This window comes from Pagrus major, chromosome 11, assembly GCF_040436345.1.
Source record: "Pagrus major chromosome 11, Pma_NU_1.0".
Classification (NCBI taxonomy): Eukaryota; Metazoa; Chordata; class Actinopteri; order Spariformes; family Sparidae; genus Pagrus; species Pagrus major.
The window spans coordinates 36,067,124-36,088,016 of record NC_133225.1 but is presented as its reverse complement, the minus strand read 5'-3'; the positions used below and the strand labels follow the sequence as shown (position 1 = coordinate 36,088,016).

The following is a 20,893-nucleotide window of genomic DNA, read 5'->3' as shown; positions in this document are numbered from 1 at the left end:
TTCATAGCTTGAAAACGAAATAATTTCCCCTTGTAAATAGGTCTTCAGAGCTTCCCAAATCACAGACATGGAGATATCAGGAGTTTAAATTAGTGATAGAAAATAGTCTATTTGTTGTGAGATAAAACTCACAAAATTTTCATTGGATAGCAGCCGTGTGTTAAGACGCCAAGGAGGACGCGCAACATTGTAGTCCTCAAATTGAGTTTCCAAAATAACAGGAGCATGATCTGAAATTACAATAGCATCATAAAAGCAGGAATATACTGATGATAAGAGATGGTTATCCAACAGAAAGTAGTCAATCCGTGTAAAGGTGTGATGGACATTGGAAAACAAGGAATATGCTCTCCCTGAAGGGTTAAAAAGGCGCCAGGGAACTGACATGGAGAATTCGTCCATAAAGGATTGAATGGTTCTGGCTGATTTTGAAGTTGGTAGATTTCTAGTGGAGGAACGATCCAATGTTGGGTTGATCCAACAGTTAAAGTCACCCCCAAGTATGGGGAGATATGAGGGCATGTTGGTTAATTTGGAAAATACTAACTGAAAAAAGGCCTCATTGTCCCAATTAGGGCCATAAATATTAACGAGCGCAACAGGAGTATTGCATAATTGGCCAGTAACAATTATATATCTTCCGTTAGTGTCAGAGACTATATCAGAACAAGTAAAATTGATTGACTTTCGAATCAGGATTGCAACGCCTCTAGATTTACCCTGGAAAGATGAATGATACGTTTGACCAACCCATCTCCTACACAACTTAGCATGATCTGATAATTTTAAATGAGTCTCCTGAAGATAGACAATATCCCCTCTTAAGTGTTGAAGATGATGAAGTACTTCACTACGCTTAATCGGATGATTAAGACCCCTACAATTCCAACTTATAAATTTTAACCTCCTCCCGGACCAACAAAACTGGCTATTCTGAGCCATAGCACCACTGATCTTAAAGTAAATGTGTGTACAGGTGTACTCAGTGACAAACGGATAGCCACTACAAAAGTTAAAGTAAGGTGACCTAATGACACAAACATTATGTAACAACAGAACGGAACAAGTAACAAGGAACAAGAGAACAAGAACAGAAAGAATTCAAATATATAAATAATAAGAACAAATAAATTAACAGACAAATAATAATAATACAAAAAAAAATAAATAAATAAAATGAAAGTGGCGCTATACCTTAGACCACAGCATCTGGGGTAACAGACTTCTTAATACTTGCATTGACAAAGTCCATGGCTGAGTCCGGATCATCAAATGTGTGCGCTGATCCGCCTGGTATGGTTATCTTCAGGACGGCCGGGAAAAGAAGTCCAAACTTTGTGCCGGGGCAGGAGTGGAGCTGCCGCTTCACCCCTGCAAAGGCAGCGCGTTTCTTGGAGACAGACGCAGTGTAGTCAGGAAAGATGAAAAGCTTTTTCCCCTCGTAGAGAAGTGGAGAGACCCGGGACATCTCACCGGCACGCCGCAAAATTTCGTTACGGACATGGAAGTAGTGGATCCTGATGATGAAAGGACGGGGCGCCTCTCCCTCTTTAGGTTTTGCACGGAGGGTGCGGTGAGCTCGGTCAAGCAGTGGCATCTCATCCAGCTTCAATGTGTCCTTTAGGAGTTGTGCAATAAAGTTTGTCGGTCAAGGGCCCTCCACGCCTTCCGGGACACCAATCAAACGGATGTTATTTCTCCTCGACCTCCCCTCTAGGTCCTCGCATTTGTCATTCAGTATTTTCACCTGGGCTTTCAGGGAATTCACCGTTGAGTCCAGCCTGGACAGCTCGGTGTTGTTGTCAGTGTATGCGCGCTCCAGCTTGTGCATAGTCTGGTCATGGGCATTTAGCCGCTGTAGCATAGGTTCAACTGTATTTTCCAACTCTTGTTTTACCGAAGTGATCTCAGAGCGGAGGTCAAAAGCCAGTGAGTCAATTCTTCTGCATATATCACCATTCATGGAGGCGAGCATTCGCTCGAGCCGGTCCCAGTCAGGAAAGTTAGCATCTAGCTTCGGTGGGGAGTCCGGGTCAGTCGAGGGCGAGGCCTTAGCGCAGCCTCCTCGTGATGACTCTGTCTTCGGGCGAGTAGAAGTCATGGTCGACTCAGGAGTGCGAAAGGTGTTCCAAAATCAAGTCAGGGGAAACTAAATTAAAGGTATCAACACGTATCTAATGAAAAAAGACGGTCAAAATTTCGAAAATAGTCACAGACTCCAGGAGCAACGGAGAAACACTTCTCACATGGCGACGGTCGGACACGCCCCCTTCCAGATTTTAACAAAGTTAGAATAACTATTAAGCCAGAACCTAATCTCCTGTAAAATCATATATTATTAATCAGGAGGCAAAGTTCATAAAATTGATTCTACTCTCAAGTCTCTGTGACAAAAAATTGACTAACATAAGTTAAATGTGTGAAAATGCCCTGTATTCTATGGAGCCACAGTGCTCTCCAGTGGTGAGCCCTGGTAAGATTTGGAAAGTTTGAAAATACTTTTTCTAAATCATTTATGCATATTACCAGTCAATGTTTAAAGTATTCCCTGTTATAATAAGTATAAGTAATTAGTTCTACTGTATAATCAAGTGTGTTTAAGTGTTAATGATTTAATGATTTATGTGATTTGTGTTTAAACAGTCCACATTAAGCCATGGTGACATTCTGGGAAAAGAGAAACACGATTTGAAACATTAAAATGTTAGTTTAGTTAGTTTCTGTGAGTTTTAGACTTACAATCTTCGCTAAAGTGCAGACACTGGCAGCCCTGCCCCTTTGGGTCACACCTGATATCAGGTTAATAAAACTGAGAGGCACCCCCCTCTCTTTCTCTCTTTGCTACTTTATTTTACTCTCTTCAAGACAGCACTCTCAGGGGAGTTGCTCGCACAAAAAAATGTCTTACTTTTATATTTTTCACCGTATCGATCAATTTCTTTTAAGTCCTTCAACTTTCGTTAAGTTTCCTCCAGAACGAAGTTCTGTTTTAATTTTGTTTTATCCAGTTAAGTATCGTGACCTGACTTAGAGGAAGTGAACTTTAATTTGAAATTCTCTCGTACTAAGTTAACTAAGGATAACTTGATCGGCCACCGAAGCATCCTTCAGTTATTTTAGTGAAGAAGTTAAATTAGTTTATCAGTCAGAGCCTAAGAACCACCACTCAAAGCAACTGAAGAAGACCATCATCATCGTCATCCTCTTCATCAAGACCATCATCATTAACAAAGACGTTATGATGACCAGCTGTTTAAGAAACCGTGTGAGCGGTTTCCAATGAAAGAAAGACTCTTTTGCCAGGTCGAACCGGCTCTACCCCCAACGCTCACGAGCGGTGACACCCACTATGTATCGGACCGAGACTGCCACTTTGCAGTTGAGCGACATCAAGGCTGCTGGAGACGAAAGCCACAGCCTGCTGACTCCACAAGACAACGCTTCAAACAAAGTAGGCTTAAGCCTTCCTTCACCCTGCCGGATTCACAGTTATGAAATATGAGTTGGTGTTCTTTGGCTTTGAATTAAATTTTGGAGTGTAGGGGAAATTTGGTTAGGGCTCCGTTAGCATTAAATTATTCTCTTGATATTTAACTGCTTTCACCCAACCCACAATTTCACCATCCGCACATATTTCATTCATAAACTCATTACATTAGCCATTACAGACTCAACATCTTTCTGTTACCCGTTAATCTTTGTTTAATTTGCCATCTGATTTATTTACTCTGAACTATTTAGCCAAATAAATATATTTAACCGTACATCGTTATCTGTGGAGGTTTGTTTTTAATGTGGAGAACCAATGGTAACTGTGTGTAGAAGTTAGGGCTGAACGATTTATCGTTTTCTGATCGAAATTGCGATTTCAGACAACGCGATCATGTGATCGCCAAAGCTGCGGTTTTTGCAGCGCTCCTGGCTGACCCAGGATCTGTTGTGTCAACTATTTTACACATACATGCCATCTTCCTACCATCCTGCCAAGCTCACCAATCAGAAGCGGCATGCTACTCGTGGACAGGTCACGCTAACCAATCAATATTAACCTGCTCCTTAACGTGTTCTGAAATGGCTTCAGCTGGACCAGAAGCGGAGTTAGGGGATTTAATCCCCAAGAAAAACAGCACGTCGGTCATTTCGGGTTTGAGGCTGCAGACGTGCACCAGAAACAGGTACTGTGCAAAACCTGTCGCGCTAAAGTTGCAACATCCAGCGGAAACACAACCAATTTATACCGGCACTTGAAAAATTACCACAGGCATTTGCATGACGAAAAAGTCCGGTGAAAAGTTCGGTGAAAATTATCTCAGGCCCACTGTAGCAAACAGACTACAATTACAGCATCTTTTGCCAGTGTAACTCTGTATATACATATCTAATATATAATATCCGTTAATAAATACATTTGGAAGCAATTTATAACTTTAGTTTTCATCCTTGCATTAGAGTAATAGCATTTAATGTTTTAATGTTACTGTACATTGTGAATATTGCACTGAAGCTTGATTTGAAGGAAATCGTGAATCAAATCGAAATCGCAATATCTGCCAGAAAAATCGCAATTAGATCTTTTCCTAAAATTGTTCAGCCCTAGAAGAAGTCACTACTTCAGTTATGAGATTTGAATAAATTGATTTGAAATTGATGATGATTGATATTGATTCAAGTTAAACTTGTCTAGTCGAATTTGATTAATTTCCTCCGGATTAGTCAAGAGATAAAAGAACGGAGGTGGTGCCCCTATTCACAAGTGCTTTATTAATCTCAAGTGATCAATAAATTAAATTTATTAGTAGTGTTTCTCCTACACCCTGGACACATGGATAGTGAGTTCACTGGATCTACATGCTCTCCTCTCAGATTTGAATGCGGCAGAGATGCAGGACGCGTAGCTATCAGCATCACAGGTAAAGGATCTGAATCCTTTTTCTCACCACTGGTTTTTACCAGGTTTATTATATTTTTAATTTTTCCACACATCACAAAAAGACATTGCATTTTGTGCACATGACTTGAAGTGTTGATTGCGACTGAATGTGATTGGATACCTAGACTACTGTTGCACGCTCAAAACAAACAAAACAAGACAAGAATGAAAGATATTAGAGATAATTTGGTGGTACAAGATGCTAATGGTTGGACCGTGGAGGTGGAGCACATGGGTTAACAGAATTAGAAAAGTTATAATTATAATTTGATGTGTTCTCTCTCAAACTAAACATCGCATTTTTCAACATTAACATAGTCAAATTCAACATAGTCATGGGAACATATTTCTCAAAAGCTAAGAAGCTAATTCTGTCCCACTCTTAATCCAGACACACAATCTAATATTGTGATGAATTAACATTGTTATAATATTGTTTATATTATTAATACTCATCTCAATTGGTGGAGCTGTTATTACTGCTGTGGCTGTAATAATAGCTGCATAATAGCTCTTTATCAGACAGGAACAACATACATCAGAGTTGCTATTTCATGGTCTCCCATATCATTTACATTGTGGCTCTGTGGTCCACTCACACCTCTGTGTAATGACTGTTTTCATGGAGCCCAGCAGAATATATATATATGACTGGCAGATAAAAAAGGAGCAAACAAATCAAAAATTCATCAGGTTTTACATAACCAATACTGAACCATATCACAACATTTAGAAAAGAATGCAAATATTTAAGATTCTAGTTATTAAAACATGTGTGTGCACATATGTGTATGCCTGCATTAGAATAGAGTACATAGTGTGTATCACCTGTCCAGACTTCAGAGTGTGTTTGGGTGAAAGGCTGCCAGTGCTGTTCAGTGAGTTCATGCTGCCGTGGGAGGGTGTGGAGCGCAGTGAGTCTTTGGGAGGTGGAGGGCTTGCGGGCAGTCCGGGCACGGAGCCGGCCACTGAGCCCAGACTCTTCTTTCTCTTAGATGGAGGGATGAGGGCAGAGGGGAGGAGTGCAGGAACAGGCTCCTTCTCCAGGGCCCGGTACACTAGGTGCATGGCCTGGGGAAACACATCCTGTTATCAATACACCACACTTAATTGGCTGCACATAGACTTTTTATCAAACTAATTCATGTCCCAAACCTGTTATTTACCCCAAGTCATGACATTAGTTCATATACTTTTCTGCCAGTTCTGAGACCGCTCTAATACTTTTTTTTATTTGTATTTTTGTTTACTGTTTCCTTGATAGCACATCACTACAGTCTAATATGTCCTGCCACAGTTTCACAATGAACCAAAAATATTTTTCACTTCTCATATTGCAACAAAGATCTCAAACATTTTGTGTCATTTTATGAGCATGCTGCTGGACCCCCTGAAGGGTCTGAGGTCCAGCCACCTCTGTCTCAAGAAATTCTGCGAGAAAGACACACTGTAATAAAAAATATAACAATATTTCTCTCAAGTATGATGTTTAGTTATGGATTATTGTGTATTCACTGATTAAGTTGTAGCTGAAGTGTACAGCACAGGACCAACCACAGCTAAGAACTGAATTTATTGTATTAATGCTTTTACAACATGGTCACACAATGTCTGACAGGGCTGACTTGTGACTGATATATCTGGGCGACATAATGACTAATTAAGATATATCGATATATACAGTGGAGTAAAAAATTATTTGATCCCCCACTGATTTTGTAAGTTTGCCCACTGACAAAGAAATTAATGGTCTATAATTTTAATGGTAGGTTTATTTTAACAGTGAGAGACAGAATATCAAAAAGAAAATCCAGAAAATCACATTAAAAAAAAGATAAAAATTGATTTGCATTTCATTAAGTGAAATAAGTATTTGATCCCCTACCAACCATAAAGAATTCTGGCTCCCACAGATTAGTCCTCTCGCTTTAAGAAAGTACTCCTAATCTCAACTTGTTACCTGTATAAAAGACACCTGTCCACAGAATCAATCAATCAGACATCAACCTTTCCATCATGGGCAAGACCAAAGAGCTGTCTAAGGACATCAGGGACAAGATTGTAGACCTGCACAAGGCCGGAATGGGCTACAAGACCATTGGCAAGAAGCCGGGTGAGAAGGAGACAACTGTTGCGATTAATCGAAAATGGAAGAAACACAAAATGACCGTCAATCTCCCTCGGCCTGGGGCTCCACGCAAGATCTCACCTCGTGGGGTATCAATGATCATGAGAAAGGTGAGGGATCAGCCCAGAACTACATGGAGGAGCTTGTTAATGATCTCAAGGCAGCTGGGACCACAGTCACCAAGAAAACTAGGGATGTCCCGATCCGATATTGATATCGGAAATCAGTCCGATATCAGCCAAAAAAGTGAATATCGGATTTTATCGGACTGAATCTAAAAACTCCGATATAAACGCTCCGATATAAGCTGTCCATTTACCGCTCCAGCACTTCTATAATAGGTGACTCTGGTTTGATCACACTCCAACACAGTAGGTGGCGGTAATGCCCCTTAATTAACGTTGGTGCAGGCCGCGGAAGAAGAGCGTCTCTGATCCAGCATGCACAGCCCACGTGATCACAACAACGACAACGTGTGTGCCTGCAGCAAGGTGTAGTGATGTCGGCTGTGTGGAGGTATTTTACCGTAAACTCGGACAAAGACGTTGCAGCTAAATGCAACATTTGTCAGGCGCAAGTGTCCCGTGGAGGGACAGAACCGGGAAGGTTCAATACAAGCAACCTCATCGCACATTTGAAAAAACACCACAAAAAAGAACATGAGGATTTTCGCGAGAGCAGCAAGGCGAAGCAACAAGCCTCTGGCTCGCTTCAGCAACCCACGCTGGCCGAAAGCTTTGCAAGACGTGACAAACTACCACGGGACAGCAAAAAGGCAATGGCCATAACAGAGAAGATAGCCCAGTTTATTGTGCTTGATGACCAGCCCCTGTCGGTGGTGAGTAATGTCGGGTTTAAACGCTTAATGGAGCACCTCGAACCTCGCTACATTATTCCTAGCCGCCACTACATTGTAGACAAAACTATACCCCAGATGCACGAAGAGGTTAAAAAGTGTATTGCCGCACACGTGGAGAAGGCAAATGCTATAAGCTTCACCACCGACATCTGGAGCTCAGACCATCGTCCGCTGTCTCTGTTGAGCCTGACTGCGCACTGGGTGGACACTGACTTCACACTGCAGAGAGCAGTGTTACATGCACGTGAATTCAGGGGATCGCACACAGCTGATGCAATCACGCACGCCATGGAGGAGATGCTGCATGACTGGAAGATTGAGAAAAATAAGGTCCATGTCGTTTTAAGAGACAATGCTGCTAACATGAAAAAGGCAATGGATCAACTAGGTGTGTCAAGCTTAGGATGTTTTGCTCACACTCTTCAGCTTGTAGTCCATGAAGGGGTCTTGTCACAGCGAGCTGTAAGTGATGCACTAGCCAACGGGAGAAAAATAGTGGGCCACTTCAAACATTCCCCCAAGGCTTATTCAAGCCTTGAAGACCTGCAAATAGAGCTGAATGTCACACCAAAACGTCTCCAGCAGGATGTCCAGACACGATGGAGCAGTACAAAGTACATGATTGACAGCCTCATTCATCAAAAACGGCCACTGCATGCCTACTCATCTGAAGAAAACCACACCCTGCCAGCCATTCTAACAGCAAACCAGTGGGGGCTGTTAGAGAAGACCTCAAAGGTTCTGACCCCCTTTGAAGAGCTAACAACTCTAGTCAGTGCCGCCTCTGCTACCACAGCCAATGTCATCCCCTCTGTCCATGCACTGGTACGGTTTCTCAGTAAGGAGAGTGAAGATGATCATGGGATCCTAACTATGAAAGCCACCCTTCTGGATGCAGTCCACAGACGTTTCAGGCATGTGGAATCCGAGCCCCTCTACACCGTGGCAACACTGCTGGATCCACGTTATAAAGACAAGTAAGGGAATTTATGTTAAATTCTTACATTTATTTAGCCTAATCTGATGTATATGAGAAAAACTGTACTGTTTACAGTGAGTTGGTTGTAGCCTATGTGACTGTGTTGTGACTGCATAAAATAAGATTACAGGTTACAGATTAGAATCACTGTTTACATTATCATGACTGTGTGTGACTGTTTTTCTTTCTGTGAGCACAAATGTGTGGGGACTGGGTTTGAAAAGCTCTAAAATATACATGTTACATTTTATATATTTTATATTTATGCCAGGTACTTCACAAACCCGGAAAACCTGGGACATGCAAAAGCAGCGTTAAAGGCAGCGGTATGTAAAGTAGAAGAAGAGCTGAAGACCACGCCTCCACCTGATGTGACCGAGCCAGTGGATAAGACTCCACGGATGGCGGGTGCAAGCAGCAGCCTTGGCAGCATCTTTGACGAAATACTGGAGGAGAGCAGCACAGCAGCAGGTCCGTCTGACCAGATCACCACAGGGGCAATCTGTGAAATGGAGAGCTACTTCTGTGAGGCTCCGATTGAACGGAAGAGCAACCCATTACACTACTGGAGCCTAAACCAAGCTCGACTCCCCACCATGGCAGCAACAGCAGCTAAATTCCTCTGTGCTCCCTGCACGAGTGTGGAGAGTGAAAGGCTCTTCAGCACAGCATCAATTATCATTGAGGAGCACAGGAGCAGGCTGACAGCACAGCATGCTGAAATGCTTATCTTCTTAAAAAAAAATCTCCACATTATGCTCGGACTGCAGAAAGTGGAGGAGGAGGAGGAGTAGTAAGGGTAGTCAGCACTGACTGATTATTATTTGTTTTATGCTCTTGTTATTAGAGTGATATGTTTATTGTGTTTACACTCTATTCTTCAGTGAAAACTAAGAGTAATTACTACATTGTTTTGGGCACAGTCAGTCAGTGAAACTGGAGCTGTGTGAACTCTTAACTTAGAGCAGTTGGACAGTGGACAATATTGTGTTGTTGTTGTTGTTTTTGTCCCTGCCCACAGTTGTTTCCAACATATGCTGACAGTAAAAAAATAACTGGAGTGAACTTGAATTGTTTGCACTTTAAAATTTAATTTATTCTATTCAATTGTATAATGATGTTGGTAACCAGTGGTTATTTTGCACTTTAAATATAACATTTTGTTTTTATTGGATTTGTTGAGGTAATACTCTTATGTTGAAGGTTAAAATTTATGTAACCAATTGGTTAATAATAAATGGGTCAGTTTTTCCTATACCTACTGTTGCTGACTATTGTTTTCTGTTATATCACTACAACATCAGTAACAGTAACAGTAACATCACTTTATCAAGCCTTTTCTAACATTCCACACAACAAAATAAGGAATAAATATATGTATGATTCGTGCCTATATCGTATCGTATTGATATCGGTATCGGCCAATACTCAAGGCTACAATATCGGTATCGTATCGGAAGTGAAAAAGTCGTATCGGGACATCCCTAAAGAAAACCATTGGTAACACACTACAACGTAATGGATTAAAATCCTGCAGCACCCGTAAGGTCCCCCTGCTTAAGAAGGCACATGTACAGGCCTGTCTGAAGTTTGCCAATGAACACCTGAATGATTCAGAGAATGATTGGGAGAAGGTGATGTGGTCAGATGAGACCAAAATCGAGCTCTTTGGTATCAATTCGACTCACCGTGTTTGGAGGAAGAGGAATCCTGACTATGACCCCAAGAACACCATCCCCACCGTCAAGCATGGAGGTGGAAGCATTATGCTTTGGGGGTGTTTCTCTGCTAAGGGGACAGGTCAACTTCACCGCATCGAGGGAAAGATGGATGGGGCCTTGTACCGTGAAATCCTGGGTGACAACCTCCGTCTCTCAGTCAGGACACTTAAAATGGGTTGTGGATGGGTCTTCCAGCACGACAATGACCCAAAACATACAGCCAAGGCAACAAAGGAGTGGCTCAAAAAGAAGCACACTAAGGTCATGGAGTGGCCTAGCCAGTCTCCGGACCTTAATCCTATAGAAAATCCGTGGAGGGAGCTGAAGCTTCGAGTTGCCAAGCGACAGCCTTGGAACCTTAAGGATTTGGAGAGGCTCTGCAAAGAGGAGTGGTCCAAAATTTCTCCTGAGATGTGTGTAAACCTGGTAATCAACTACAAGAAACGTCTGACCTCTGTACTTGCCAACAAGGGTTTCTCCACCAAGTACTAACTAATGTTTTGATAGGGGATCAAATACTTATTTCACTCAATGAATTGCAAAATAATTTATATCTTTTATTTAATGTGATTTTCTGGATTTTCTTTTTGATATTCTGTCTCTCACTGTTAAAATAAACCTACCATTAAGATTATAGACCGTTCATTTCTTTGTCAGTGGGCGAACTTACAAAATCAGTGAGGGATCAAATAATTATTTCCTCCACTGTATTTTCAAGCGAGGTACAGTTATAGACAATACTGTTTATGTCGTTATAGGGTGAAGTTGCCCTAAATAATGCCTTTCTTCTGTAGCACACGTGCAATACAGCACTGTGCTGCATGTTTTGGACAGAGCTGCTCGATCGAGTCAGGTGAGGGAAGTGAATCATAATGCATGGTTGTTGTTCTTGGTAGTTGTAGTTTGCTGTGTGACAGTGAGACAGCACCTGGATGAGGGCTACAGGTGTTATACAAGATGTATATAATGTGGACACAATGTCTCCCTCCCCCTCTCTCTCTCTTCATGCTGTGTGCATACATCAGATTAATAGCCTACATAAGTACAGATATTTAAAACTATTTGTTCAGGACTAGATTTGTTTGGCAGGCCATTGAAAACAACTTTTTAACTCCCCCACAAAGGATCTGAATTGTAACAAACTACAATGGACTTACTTTATACTTCTATTTGTGCTACAGGTTTGTGGCTTGTGCTACAAATCTTTAAACCGCTGTAGCTTAAAAAGTTAACATACAGCTCTGCTATTCACCTTATATGTTGAGCAGCTGTATATTTTCAAACAGGGGAGAAAACCCTGCCTCTGCATTTTGATCAAAGTCTGTTTTAAAAAATAATGGCTTGTGACATCTCAAATGTGACTTTGACTTTCAACTAAACATTGAGCCCACTTAATGTAAATACAGAGATGTACACTGATCAGCCACAACATTAAAAGCTCTGACAGGTGATGTGAGTATCATTGATCATCTTGTTACAAAGCAATGTTCTGCTGGGAAACCTTGGGTCCTGGCATTTATGTGGATGCTGTGTGACACACACCACCCATCCAAACTTTGATGTGGACCAAATACACCCCTCTTGGCAACGGTACTCCCAGATAGCAGTGACCACCCAGCAGGTCAGTGTGCCCTGATACACCACAAAAACTGCTCAGGAGTGGCTTGAAGAACACAACAAAGAGTCCAAGGGGATGACCTTGCCTCCAAATCCCCCAGATCCCAATCTGACCGAGCATCTGTGGGTAATGCCGGAACAAGTCTGATCCATGGAGGCCCCACCTCCCACCATACAGGACCTAAAGGATCCACTACAAATGTCCCAGTGGCACAGGACACCCCAGAGGTCTTATGACCATGCCTTGACAGGTCAGAGCTGTTTTGGCTGCACAATATTAAGTAGGTGGTTTTACTATTGTGGCTGATCAGTGTATGTCGTGCATCACCATTAGCCTGGACATACCAAGATAAGAATTTTTGTCCATATCACTCAGACCTTACTTCATATAGGAAAATACACTGAGTGTACTCATTTAGTATACCTGTACACCTGCTTGCACACTGCTTAATGCACATAATCAGCCACTCATGTGGCAAAAACCCAAAGCATAAAAGCACGCAGACATTGTCAAGAAGTTCAGTTTTAAACCAAACAGAGAAGTAAAGTGATCAAAGTGATTCAGACGAGGTGGTTTGAAAATCTCAGAGATGTCCTGAGACTTTCACACACACACAGTCTCAAGAGCTGACAGAGGCTGGTGTGAAAAACAAAAAACCTACAGTGAGAAGCAGCTCTGTTAATGAGAGAGGTCAACGCGTTCAGTGTGCTCCAATCGGCTCCACAAACCTCACTCCAACTGTGCACCCTTGGGCTGATAAAGGAGCCATTGAGTGGATATCATGAAATATTCTACATAGAATCAAAGTAAATACAGCGGCAAAGAAGAAGACAACACTCACCACTGCAAACTCATCTTTGTCCAGATGACCATCTTTATCTATGTCACTCAGGTCCCAGACCTAACAGCAGGAAAAAAACATGATGAGATAGTTCAGCATAATTCAAAGAGTAGCCAACCTGTTCTTCAACAACTCAATGCTCAATATGGAATATGTGAACAAAAGTTCTACTAGCCACTATGACAGTCACGCTATATTCTGATCAATGAGACAACAACACATTTTGGTTCTGCTTGAGTAATGGCTTGAGAAGTAAATACCTTCCCAAGGACATCCAGAGGTAGCTTGGAGTTGATCAGGACTGGTTTGACCTTCTCTCCAGACAGCAGACCATTAACTGGAGCCAAACTCTCAAAGATTCCATCAAATTTACTCTTCTCCTCAGGCTACAAGGAAAAACACACATGAGTTATCTAAAAAAACCTCAGCAGTAAAGATCTGACCTTGTCTTGCGACTGAGCTCACAACAATTCTGTGAATAAGCATGCATGCTTATTCACAGAATGGTTTATTAAACAGCAATATTAAAGCCTGAACAATGGCAGATTTTTGAGAGTCAAAAACATTGTAAAAACAAACTAATTAGTGCTTCTGCGAGACATATACCAATATATCTGTGAGAAAATAATATGTTGTCATGAAACACTGAAAAAGGGGAGTACATATTATGATACTTGAATAAAGAATGGATATTTATGACTAATGTTATCTGGGAATATCCAGTCAATACTCAATATTCCAATAGTCAATTTTTTTTTTAAATGCTCTTTGGGACTATCAGCTAGAATTAACTGCTCAGGGTTGTACGCCTCCGGGCACCAATTAAGCTGCAGTTGACATCCATTTGAAGTTATCACTGTATTGACATGTATGAGTCCAGTGAATAATTTCCAAGTAGAAACATGCTGTCTTCACTTAGAGACTTTAACAGAGGAGGACAGAGGGCTGAGAGAGAGCTTCATCACATGGTGCAACAATCATCACCTGAAGACCAATATCAACAGAACCAATGAGGTTATTATGGGCTACTGCTGTACGTCTATTTATGTGCAAGTTCGTTGAGATACTGTGTTCACAAGAATGGGAAAGACGGACATCCCAGAAACAAAATGCACATTGTAGGAACACATGTCCAACGCCTCTGCATTACATTGAGGCCCTGTTGTTTTTGTTAACTCCTTTCATATGGATGAAGACGATTTACAGGCTACAGGCTGCCACATTATCTCCTGGCAGAGAGGACAGTGTTTTCCTGGACCATAAAGACTTCAAATGAGGACAGTTTTAATTAATTTACAACCTAAACTGTGAATGAACTTTCTCTCCCCTCAAAACAGATAAATCCTTCCCTCACAGGTCAGTCTGAGGAAACATGGAGTTACCTATTCTCTCCACATCAGGAGGGACCGGAGCTATCTGGTCATCAGAGACTGTGTTAATACAATGTCTTTACATTTGCAGATTAAGTAACACGCCTGATGTCTCTCTCTCTCTCTCTCACCCTCTCTGACTTCTGATCCACAAACACACTCTCCAGAGTGGACACCAGACACCTTCTGACGTGTTGTTCTATGCTATTACTCTGTCTTCTGTTATTTACGACACATCTGGTCTCACTACCTGTGGGACATTCCATTCAAATGGCCTCTGTATTCCTCCAGATTTCAGACCATTTCTAATTAACCATTAAGTCAGTATCTCACATTCTTAATTCTAACAAATTAAGGAACAGTAAAAGAAGTTCATAAAACTGATCTTTTTCCCGTTTCTCTACGATTAAGATTGACTGAGATCAAGTTTTAATGTTTAATCTGTACTGTGTTCAGTGGAACCACAGCAGCTCCTGATGGTGAGTCCTGGTACAGTTGGACGAGAAATATTCTGTTTAATATGTTCATGGTTATAACCAGTAAATGTCTCTGATATGTCTTGGTTTAACAAGTATTAAGCTAGATCTAGGAAAAAATATGTATACGTGATTTTAATCACGTCATAATCCTTTTCATGATAGACAAAGTACATCTATTAAGCCATGGTGAGATTCTGTGAAAGGTGAAGTACTGTTTTGTAACGTTTAAATCTTGGAGACAAAAGCCGGTAAGCCCCGCCCAGACACACCTCGATTTGCAAATAATAAAACAGAGAGATCACGTCTCTCGAGTCAGGTTTTTTAGAGTCCAGTTTTGAGTTTTTAGTTTTCAGTTTTCTTTAGTTTAAGTTTTCTTTTGTTTTAAGTTTTCTTTTGTAATTTATTTTTGAAGCTCTTTACTTTACTTTGAAACACGCTCCAAGACAGCGATCTCAGCAGAAGTATTCACGCGTTGATTTTTCTCACTTTTATATTTTTCGCAGTATTGATTAGCTTCTTTTATTAAGTTTGTACCAGAACAAAGTTCTGTTTTAATTTGTTTTATACAGTTAAGTATCGTAACCTGCTTTGGAAGAAGTGAACTTAATTTAGATTATCTTGCATTAACTAACAACGGAAGATCCGCCTGATCAACGTATCATCCTCAGTTATTTTATTCAAGAAGTTAATTTCGGTCTCGGACACATTGCTGTGTCCGAGACCGTGCCAGCGGTTTCCAACGAAAGACTCTTTGACAAGCCCCCATCGCTTGCTAGCGGTACCATCCCGCTGGGCACTGAGCCAAGATCTGCACCGGATCGGTACGGGACCAGCTGCCCTCTTCCTAAGACAACGGAACGAGGTGCCCAACCGACTGATACCGGACGAGCTGACCCTCGGCCATTGGACCGGGACTGCCAGCTAGAGCCGCAAATCACCCGAGGGAATCCGCTGCCGCGGACTCCGCAACTCTGCTAAGAAAGTAGGCTCTCCATCACTCATAACAGCTGGATTCACACATGATACATGAGATGGTGTCTATAGCTCTGATTCTGATCTTTTAGCTTAAAAGAAATTCGGTTAGGGCCTCGTTAGTATTAAAAATTACTCCCGTAATCTTTAAATGCTTCAACCTAACTCGTGATCTCACCATCAGCCCATATTCCACTAATAACCCATTATTTAGTTATTCCATATTTCCTGTTGTTATTCATATAAATTGCCACTTCATTTATTTAACCTGAATTATTTAGTCAATAAACATATTTAACCGTATGTCGTTGTCTGTGCAGGTTTGTTTTTAATGTGGAGAACCGATGGATATGTGTAGAATTCACTACTTCATTTATGAGATTGAATAAATTGATCTGAAATTGATTAGAATTGACACAAGTTAAACTTGTCCAGTCGAATTTGATTAATTACCTCCGGATTATTCAAATAGACAAATAAAACGGAGGTGGTGCCCCATTAACGAGTGTTTTATTAATCGCCAGTGATTAATAAATTACATTTATTATTAGTGTATCTCCTACAACATAGAGCATAAAAATAAATAGGACTCTTTCTGGGTCAATGGGAAACACTTTTATAATGTGTGTGTGTGTGTGTGTGTGTGTGTGTGTGTGTGTGTGTGTGTGTGTGTGTGTGTGTGTGTGTGTGAGATTAAACACACCCTGACAGCCCAGTGTAATTCGCTTGGGGCAGAAGCTGTGCTGCTTAGAGACGGACTGCTGGTGTCCTTCTGAAATGAAACAAACAAAGATGGCTGTCAAAGCAGTGATCAGTGACATCTTCTGTCTTACTGAGCTTACATACAAGATGTTACAAGATGTGATCACACAGTAACTATTAGATGAACATGAAAATGAGTGTAATAATGATACCCAAAAAGACTGGAAGTCCATTATTATACACAGAATACGTGGATTAAATGATGATGTCATACTCACAAACTTGGGAGGAGGGACTGTGAGGTTGAGGCTGGACAGACTGACTTCCTGACCGCTCTGTGCACAGGCCACCAGCCGCAGCGCTACATAAAAGCCCTGAGAGAGAAAACACTCAGTGTTACCATCAAGTCTCTCGCCCCTGTTTACACCTGGGATTACCATGATGCACCCAAGATGCATTGAGGACACATTTGAGATCCGATCACATTTAGTGGTGCTCTGCTCTGATGTGATGTAACCGTATCATTTTTGCAGATGACCGTCCACCCAACTGACGTCCTCTGTGAAACAAATTAGAAGTAGCTGAACAACTGGCAGAATGGATCCTTGTTCACACCAAACACACTGTTTCATTGGAAATCCAAATGTCATGTTTGGGCTCTATTACCTGCCAAGGTAAGCAGCAGATGTTCATGAACTCACTGTTATCAACTCATTACACCATTCAATTAATAACTATTCAAAGATTTCCTTCCAAAAAAGTCTAAATTTAGTAAGTTGTTGAGTTAGGAGAAACTTTATAAACCTTGTGACATGCTGTCTCTGACAAATTCTCCATTATTTGGGCCCTTTAAATTCAGCAAATGTTCTACATGAAGCTCTTTCTGTCTTTGTATAAAAAACATTGTGTCTGTGTGTCCCAGTGGTATAGAGAGAGGAAGTGAGATCTGATCACAAGTAGCCACACAGACACATGTTGATGTGAACCGATGGACTGAGAGCTGGACACTGATCAGGTGATATAAAACACATGTAACTGCCAGGTTAAACAGGCTCTAACACTGAGGTAGCCGCCTAAAGACAAACAGAAGTTTGCCTGCAGAAGTTTATGATTGCTGCTTTTCGCTGTTTTTACCTGAGAACAAGCTGGCATTAGCCAATTTTGAGGCATTATTACAACTGGGGTCAGGTTGAGGATTTACAGGTGATGGTGGGCACTGGGCAGCATGCAATGTGACAGGTGGGTTCAGTAATAAACTACTGAAAACAAATAACTACTCAAAAAAAAGATGTATATGTCAACATGACTTTGAAAAAAATCAATAACTATTAACATATTACAATATTTGTTAAATTTGCTAAATACATTAAAGTACCAAAAAACAGACTTTAACTCTACTTTTTGATGAACATGTCAAAATAAAATACATTTCATATTTTCAAAATATTTTGAAATCTTTCAGCCCTGATCACATCCACAAGTCCAGGGGATTGAACCGGCGACCTTCCAGGTACAAGCTTCTCTAAAATTTAGGCCACCACTAGTCCATTCCTCATTGAAAAAAAAGATGGAATTGAGATTTTATCTGCCTGGGCTGTTTAATTCTAATGTATGAGAAACACTGGCAAGGTGTCATTTTCCCTTTTCTATCTAAAAGACATTCAGCACATCATCAAGCAATGGATGAGAAATGATCTGTTCCCTACCTGTTTGTCCAGGTACCCTTTGCCATCGGGATCAGCCAAATCCCAGATCTGAAACAAGACACACAAACACGCAGCATTACAGACACAGTAACATGAGAAGTCCCAAATGATCTTTTGTCCAGGGTGGGAAATTAACTTTATAAAATGTGAACTCTATCAGTGTGTCTGTAGTCATAGCATTTGGCTGATGGCTGGTGCTAATTTCGCACCCTGCTTATGTCCCTTTGTAAATTGCTCATTTTTCTCTCATACATAATAAATGTCAAACATCATATTTATTTTATTTTTTATATCAAAATGCCTGCCTTTTCTATTCCTGTAAGATATAAGAATATTTTTTAGGCTCCACTTGAACTCAGGGGCGGTTCATAAACGTATTCAATCAAATGTGATTTGGGGTGACAAGCGGACTCCAACCGTCATATGAAGCCACAATTAATCGTTAGCTAGTGATCAGCTAGCAGAGTAACATCTTAGTAGGCGGTGTGAGATTGGATATCTACCAGTAACCCAACCGAATAACCGACCAACCGACTGACAACCACTGACAGACATTGGTGAGGCACTCTCTTTAATCCATCTTTTCTCTGTTTGAAATAACTTCATCATATCAGACTCCGACTTCCCAAGACTGTATCAATCTGTCTTTGAACTGACAGTCAGAATGCAGGACTCTGAGGATTCCACTGGATTAATGATCCTGTAACATTTGGACTGACAAGCACGTTTACATTTGCTCAACAAAGCAGATGAATCTTAAATGAAAGCATCAGGAAGAAATAACACACAGGCTACTGATGCAGTACAGGTTTGTGTGTTACTCGTAATTTACAGCAGCACGTGAGCACTGAATTAATGTGATACAGAGCACAGCCACAGTCAAGTTAACACCATTTTTTAAAAATGAGTCTGTGGATATGAACTCAGGACACAGTTAGCTTCAGTTCTAACTTGTGTTCCTACTTGTTAGACAAGTCCAGTTGGCTTAGCTAGCCTGAAACATACACTTGATATAGAAATAAAAGCATGGTCCAGCTTTGGATTACACAAGTAATTACATCCAAAGAACCCGGCTTCATCTCACACACAGACAACTTTAACTATCTACCCTTAAATTGCAAAAATAACATTACTCATTGTACATGGTCAGAAAAAAATCTCATCAAAATTCTGTTAAATTTAATTCAAAGAACTCCTACATTTCAAGCGAAGCAATCAAAAAGTATATGCAGACAAACATACATACACACACATCACCAAGACACCAGTTAGAAGAAAACCCAGTCCAGTGAACGGATTGGATTATAGGAAGATGCTGTGGGCAGAGATCATCCCCCTGCCTTTCCCTTCCCTACATTAACAAGTGTATTTCTGTAATAAGCTATACGTGCTTCAGTGATAAAGGCCAAAAACTAACAAATTAAAAGTTAGGGAGTTACTGGCCTCCACATCTGCATGTGCCACTGTTACTATGGCAGCATAATTGCCCTTAGGTGATGTCACTGAGTCAGTGTTGGGGCTGAAGACTACAAGTCTGAAAATGAGGAGAATTTCACCAGCCCTCTTTAGCCCACTCCTCATCTCCGTCTGCTGCTAGCGGCTCAACATGTCTGAAATAAAGGGCACTTCCACTAACACAGGGCTGGGCCGTATCGCCATTTTTTAACATATATCAATGCATTTCCAAACAGGATATTTGATGACACATGATGTTTCCATCCATGTAGCTTGATGTTGCATTTCATGACCCATTCCTTCTGTAAAGCCATGCTGTCTTCTCTCACACTCCATGCAAATCCAGCCCCACTCACAGCACTGCTACTCTATTTTAATCAGTCTATTGATGAGTCTGCTCAGGGCTGTACAGTGTGACACAGGCCTGTATGTCACTGTCTGACTTTACCACAGTAGCACCCGTGCTATAAAGCTTTGTGCCACCTGTGTGTGATACAGAGTTTGTCCTTGCTCGTGTTAGGTGAGGGTTTGTGTGCATCTGTGTGTGTGAGGTGAATTACAACGTAGCTGCTCTACGTGGTAGATGCAGCCATTAGTGTGATGTTGAGACAGCACGTAGCAGTAACACGACAGACATTAAATGTCTGTGGTGTTGCTGCATCTACGTATAGAAATGATTTCTTACATGAGCCATAGGTAACAAGACTGCAGAGTTGGTGATAATTCTCTGTGGGTTTGTGAAAGCAACACCTTTCAGTTAACACGAAGTCACTTTATACTGTTCTTATAAAAAAAAAACTGATACAGCTTTAAAATCCTGCTTGCTGGTCCTATGCATGAGGTCTGCAAACACATCAAGGTTGAATTCTGTGAAATAGGCACACAGTACTTTTGGTATTAGTTTATTAATAGTGAGCAGATAAGCGGCTCTAACTGGTATCGTCACTTTTTACTGTCCTGAGCACTGCACAGGTTACTCTCTAGAGCAGTTTTAACAATGCTGACAGCAGACAGCACACAATGTACAGATTGACAAATAAGACAAGTCAGATCCACAAGCAGCAGTCACACACACAAGCACACCTCTCCAGCTCTGTGTGAAGTAGCACTGACACCATCAGCCACTACACTCT

General features: G+C 41.2%; 1 protein-coding gene across 4 annotated transcripts in view; it reads right to left on the bottom strand.

Annotated features, from left to right (window-relative positions):
• The window catches only part of LOC141004478 (epidermal growth factor receptor substrate 15-like 1), a 95,121-nt gene that overhangs the window by 72,947 nt on the left and 1,281 nt on the right, over positions 1–20,893 (bottom strand). For all 4 annotated transcript variants that reach the window (XM_073475984.1, XM_073475983.1, XM_073475986.1 and 1 more), the window contains exons 4-9: positions 18,306–18,353; positions 16,878–16,973; positions 16,601–16,669; positions 13,337–13,462; positions 13,077–13,136; positions 5,759–6,001 (exon numbers count right to left, since the gene is read on the bottom strand). In XM_073475984.1, the coding sequence (XP_073332085.1) occupies positions 5,759–6,001; positions 13,077–13,136; positions 13,337–13,462; positions 16,601–16,669; positions 16,878–16,973; positions 18,306–18,353 (642 nt within the window). The remainder of the gene's footprint in view (positions 1–5,758; positions 6,002–13,076; positions 13,137–13,336; positions 13,463–16,600; positions 16,670–16,877; positions 16,974–18,305; positions 18,354–20,893) is intronic.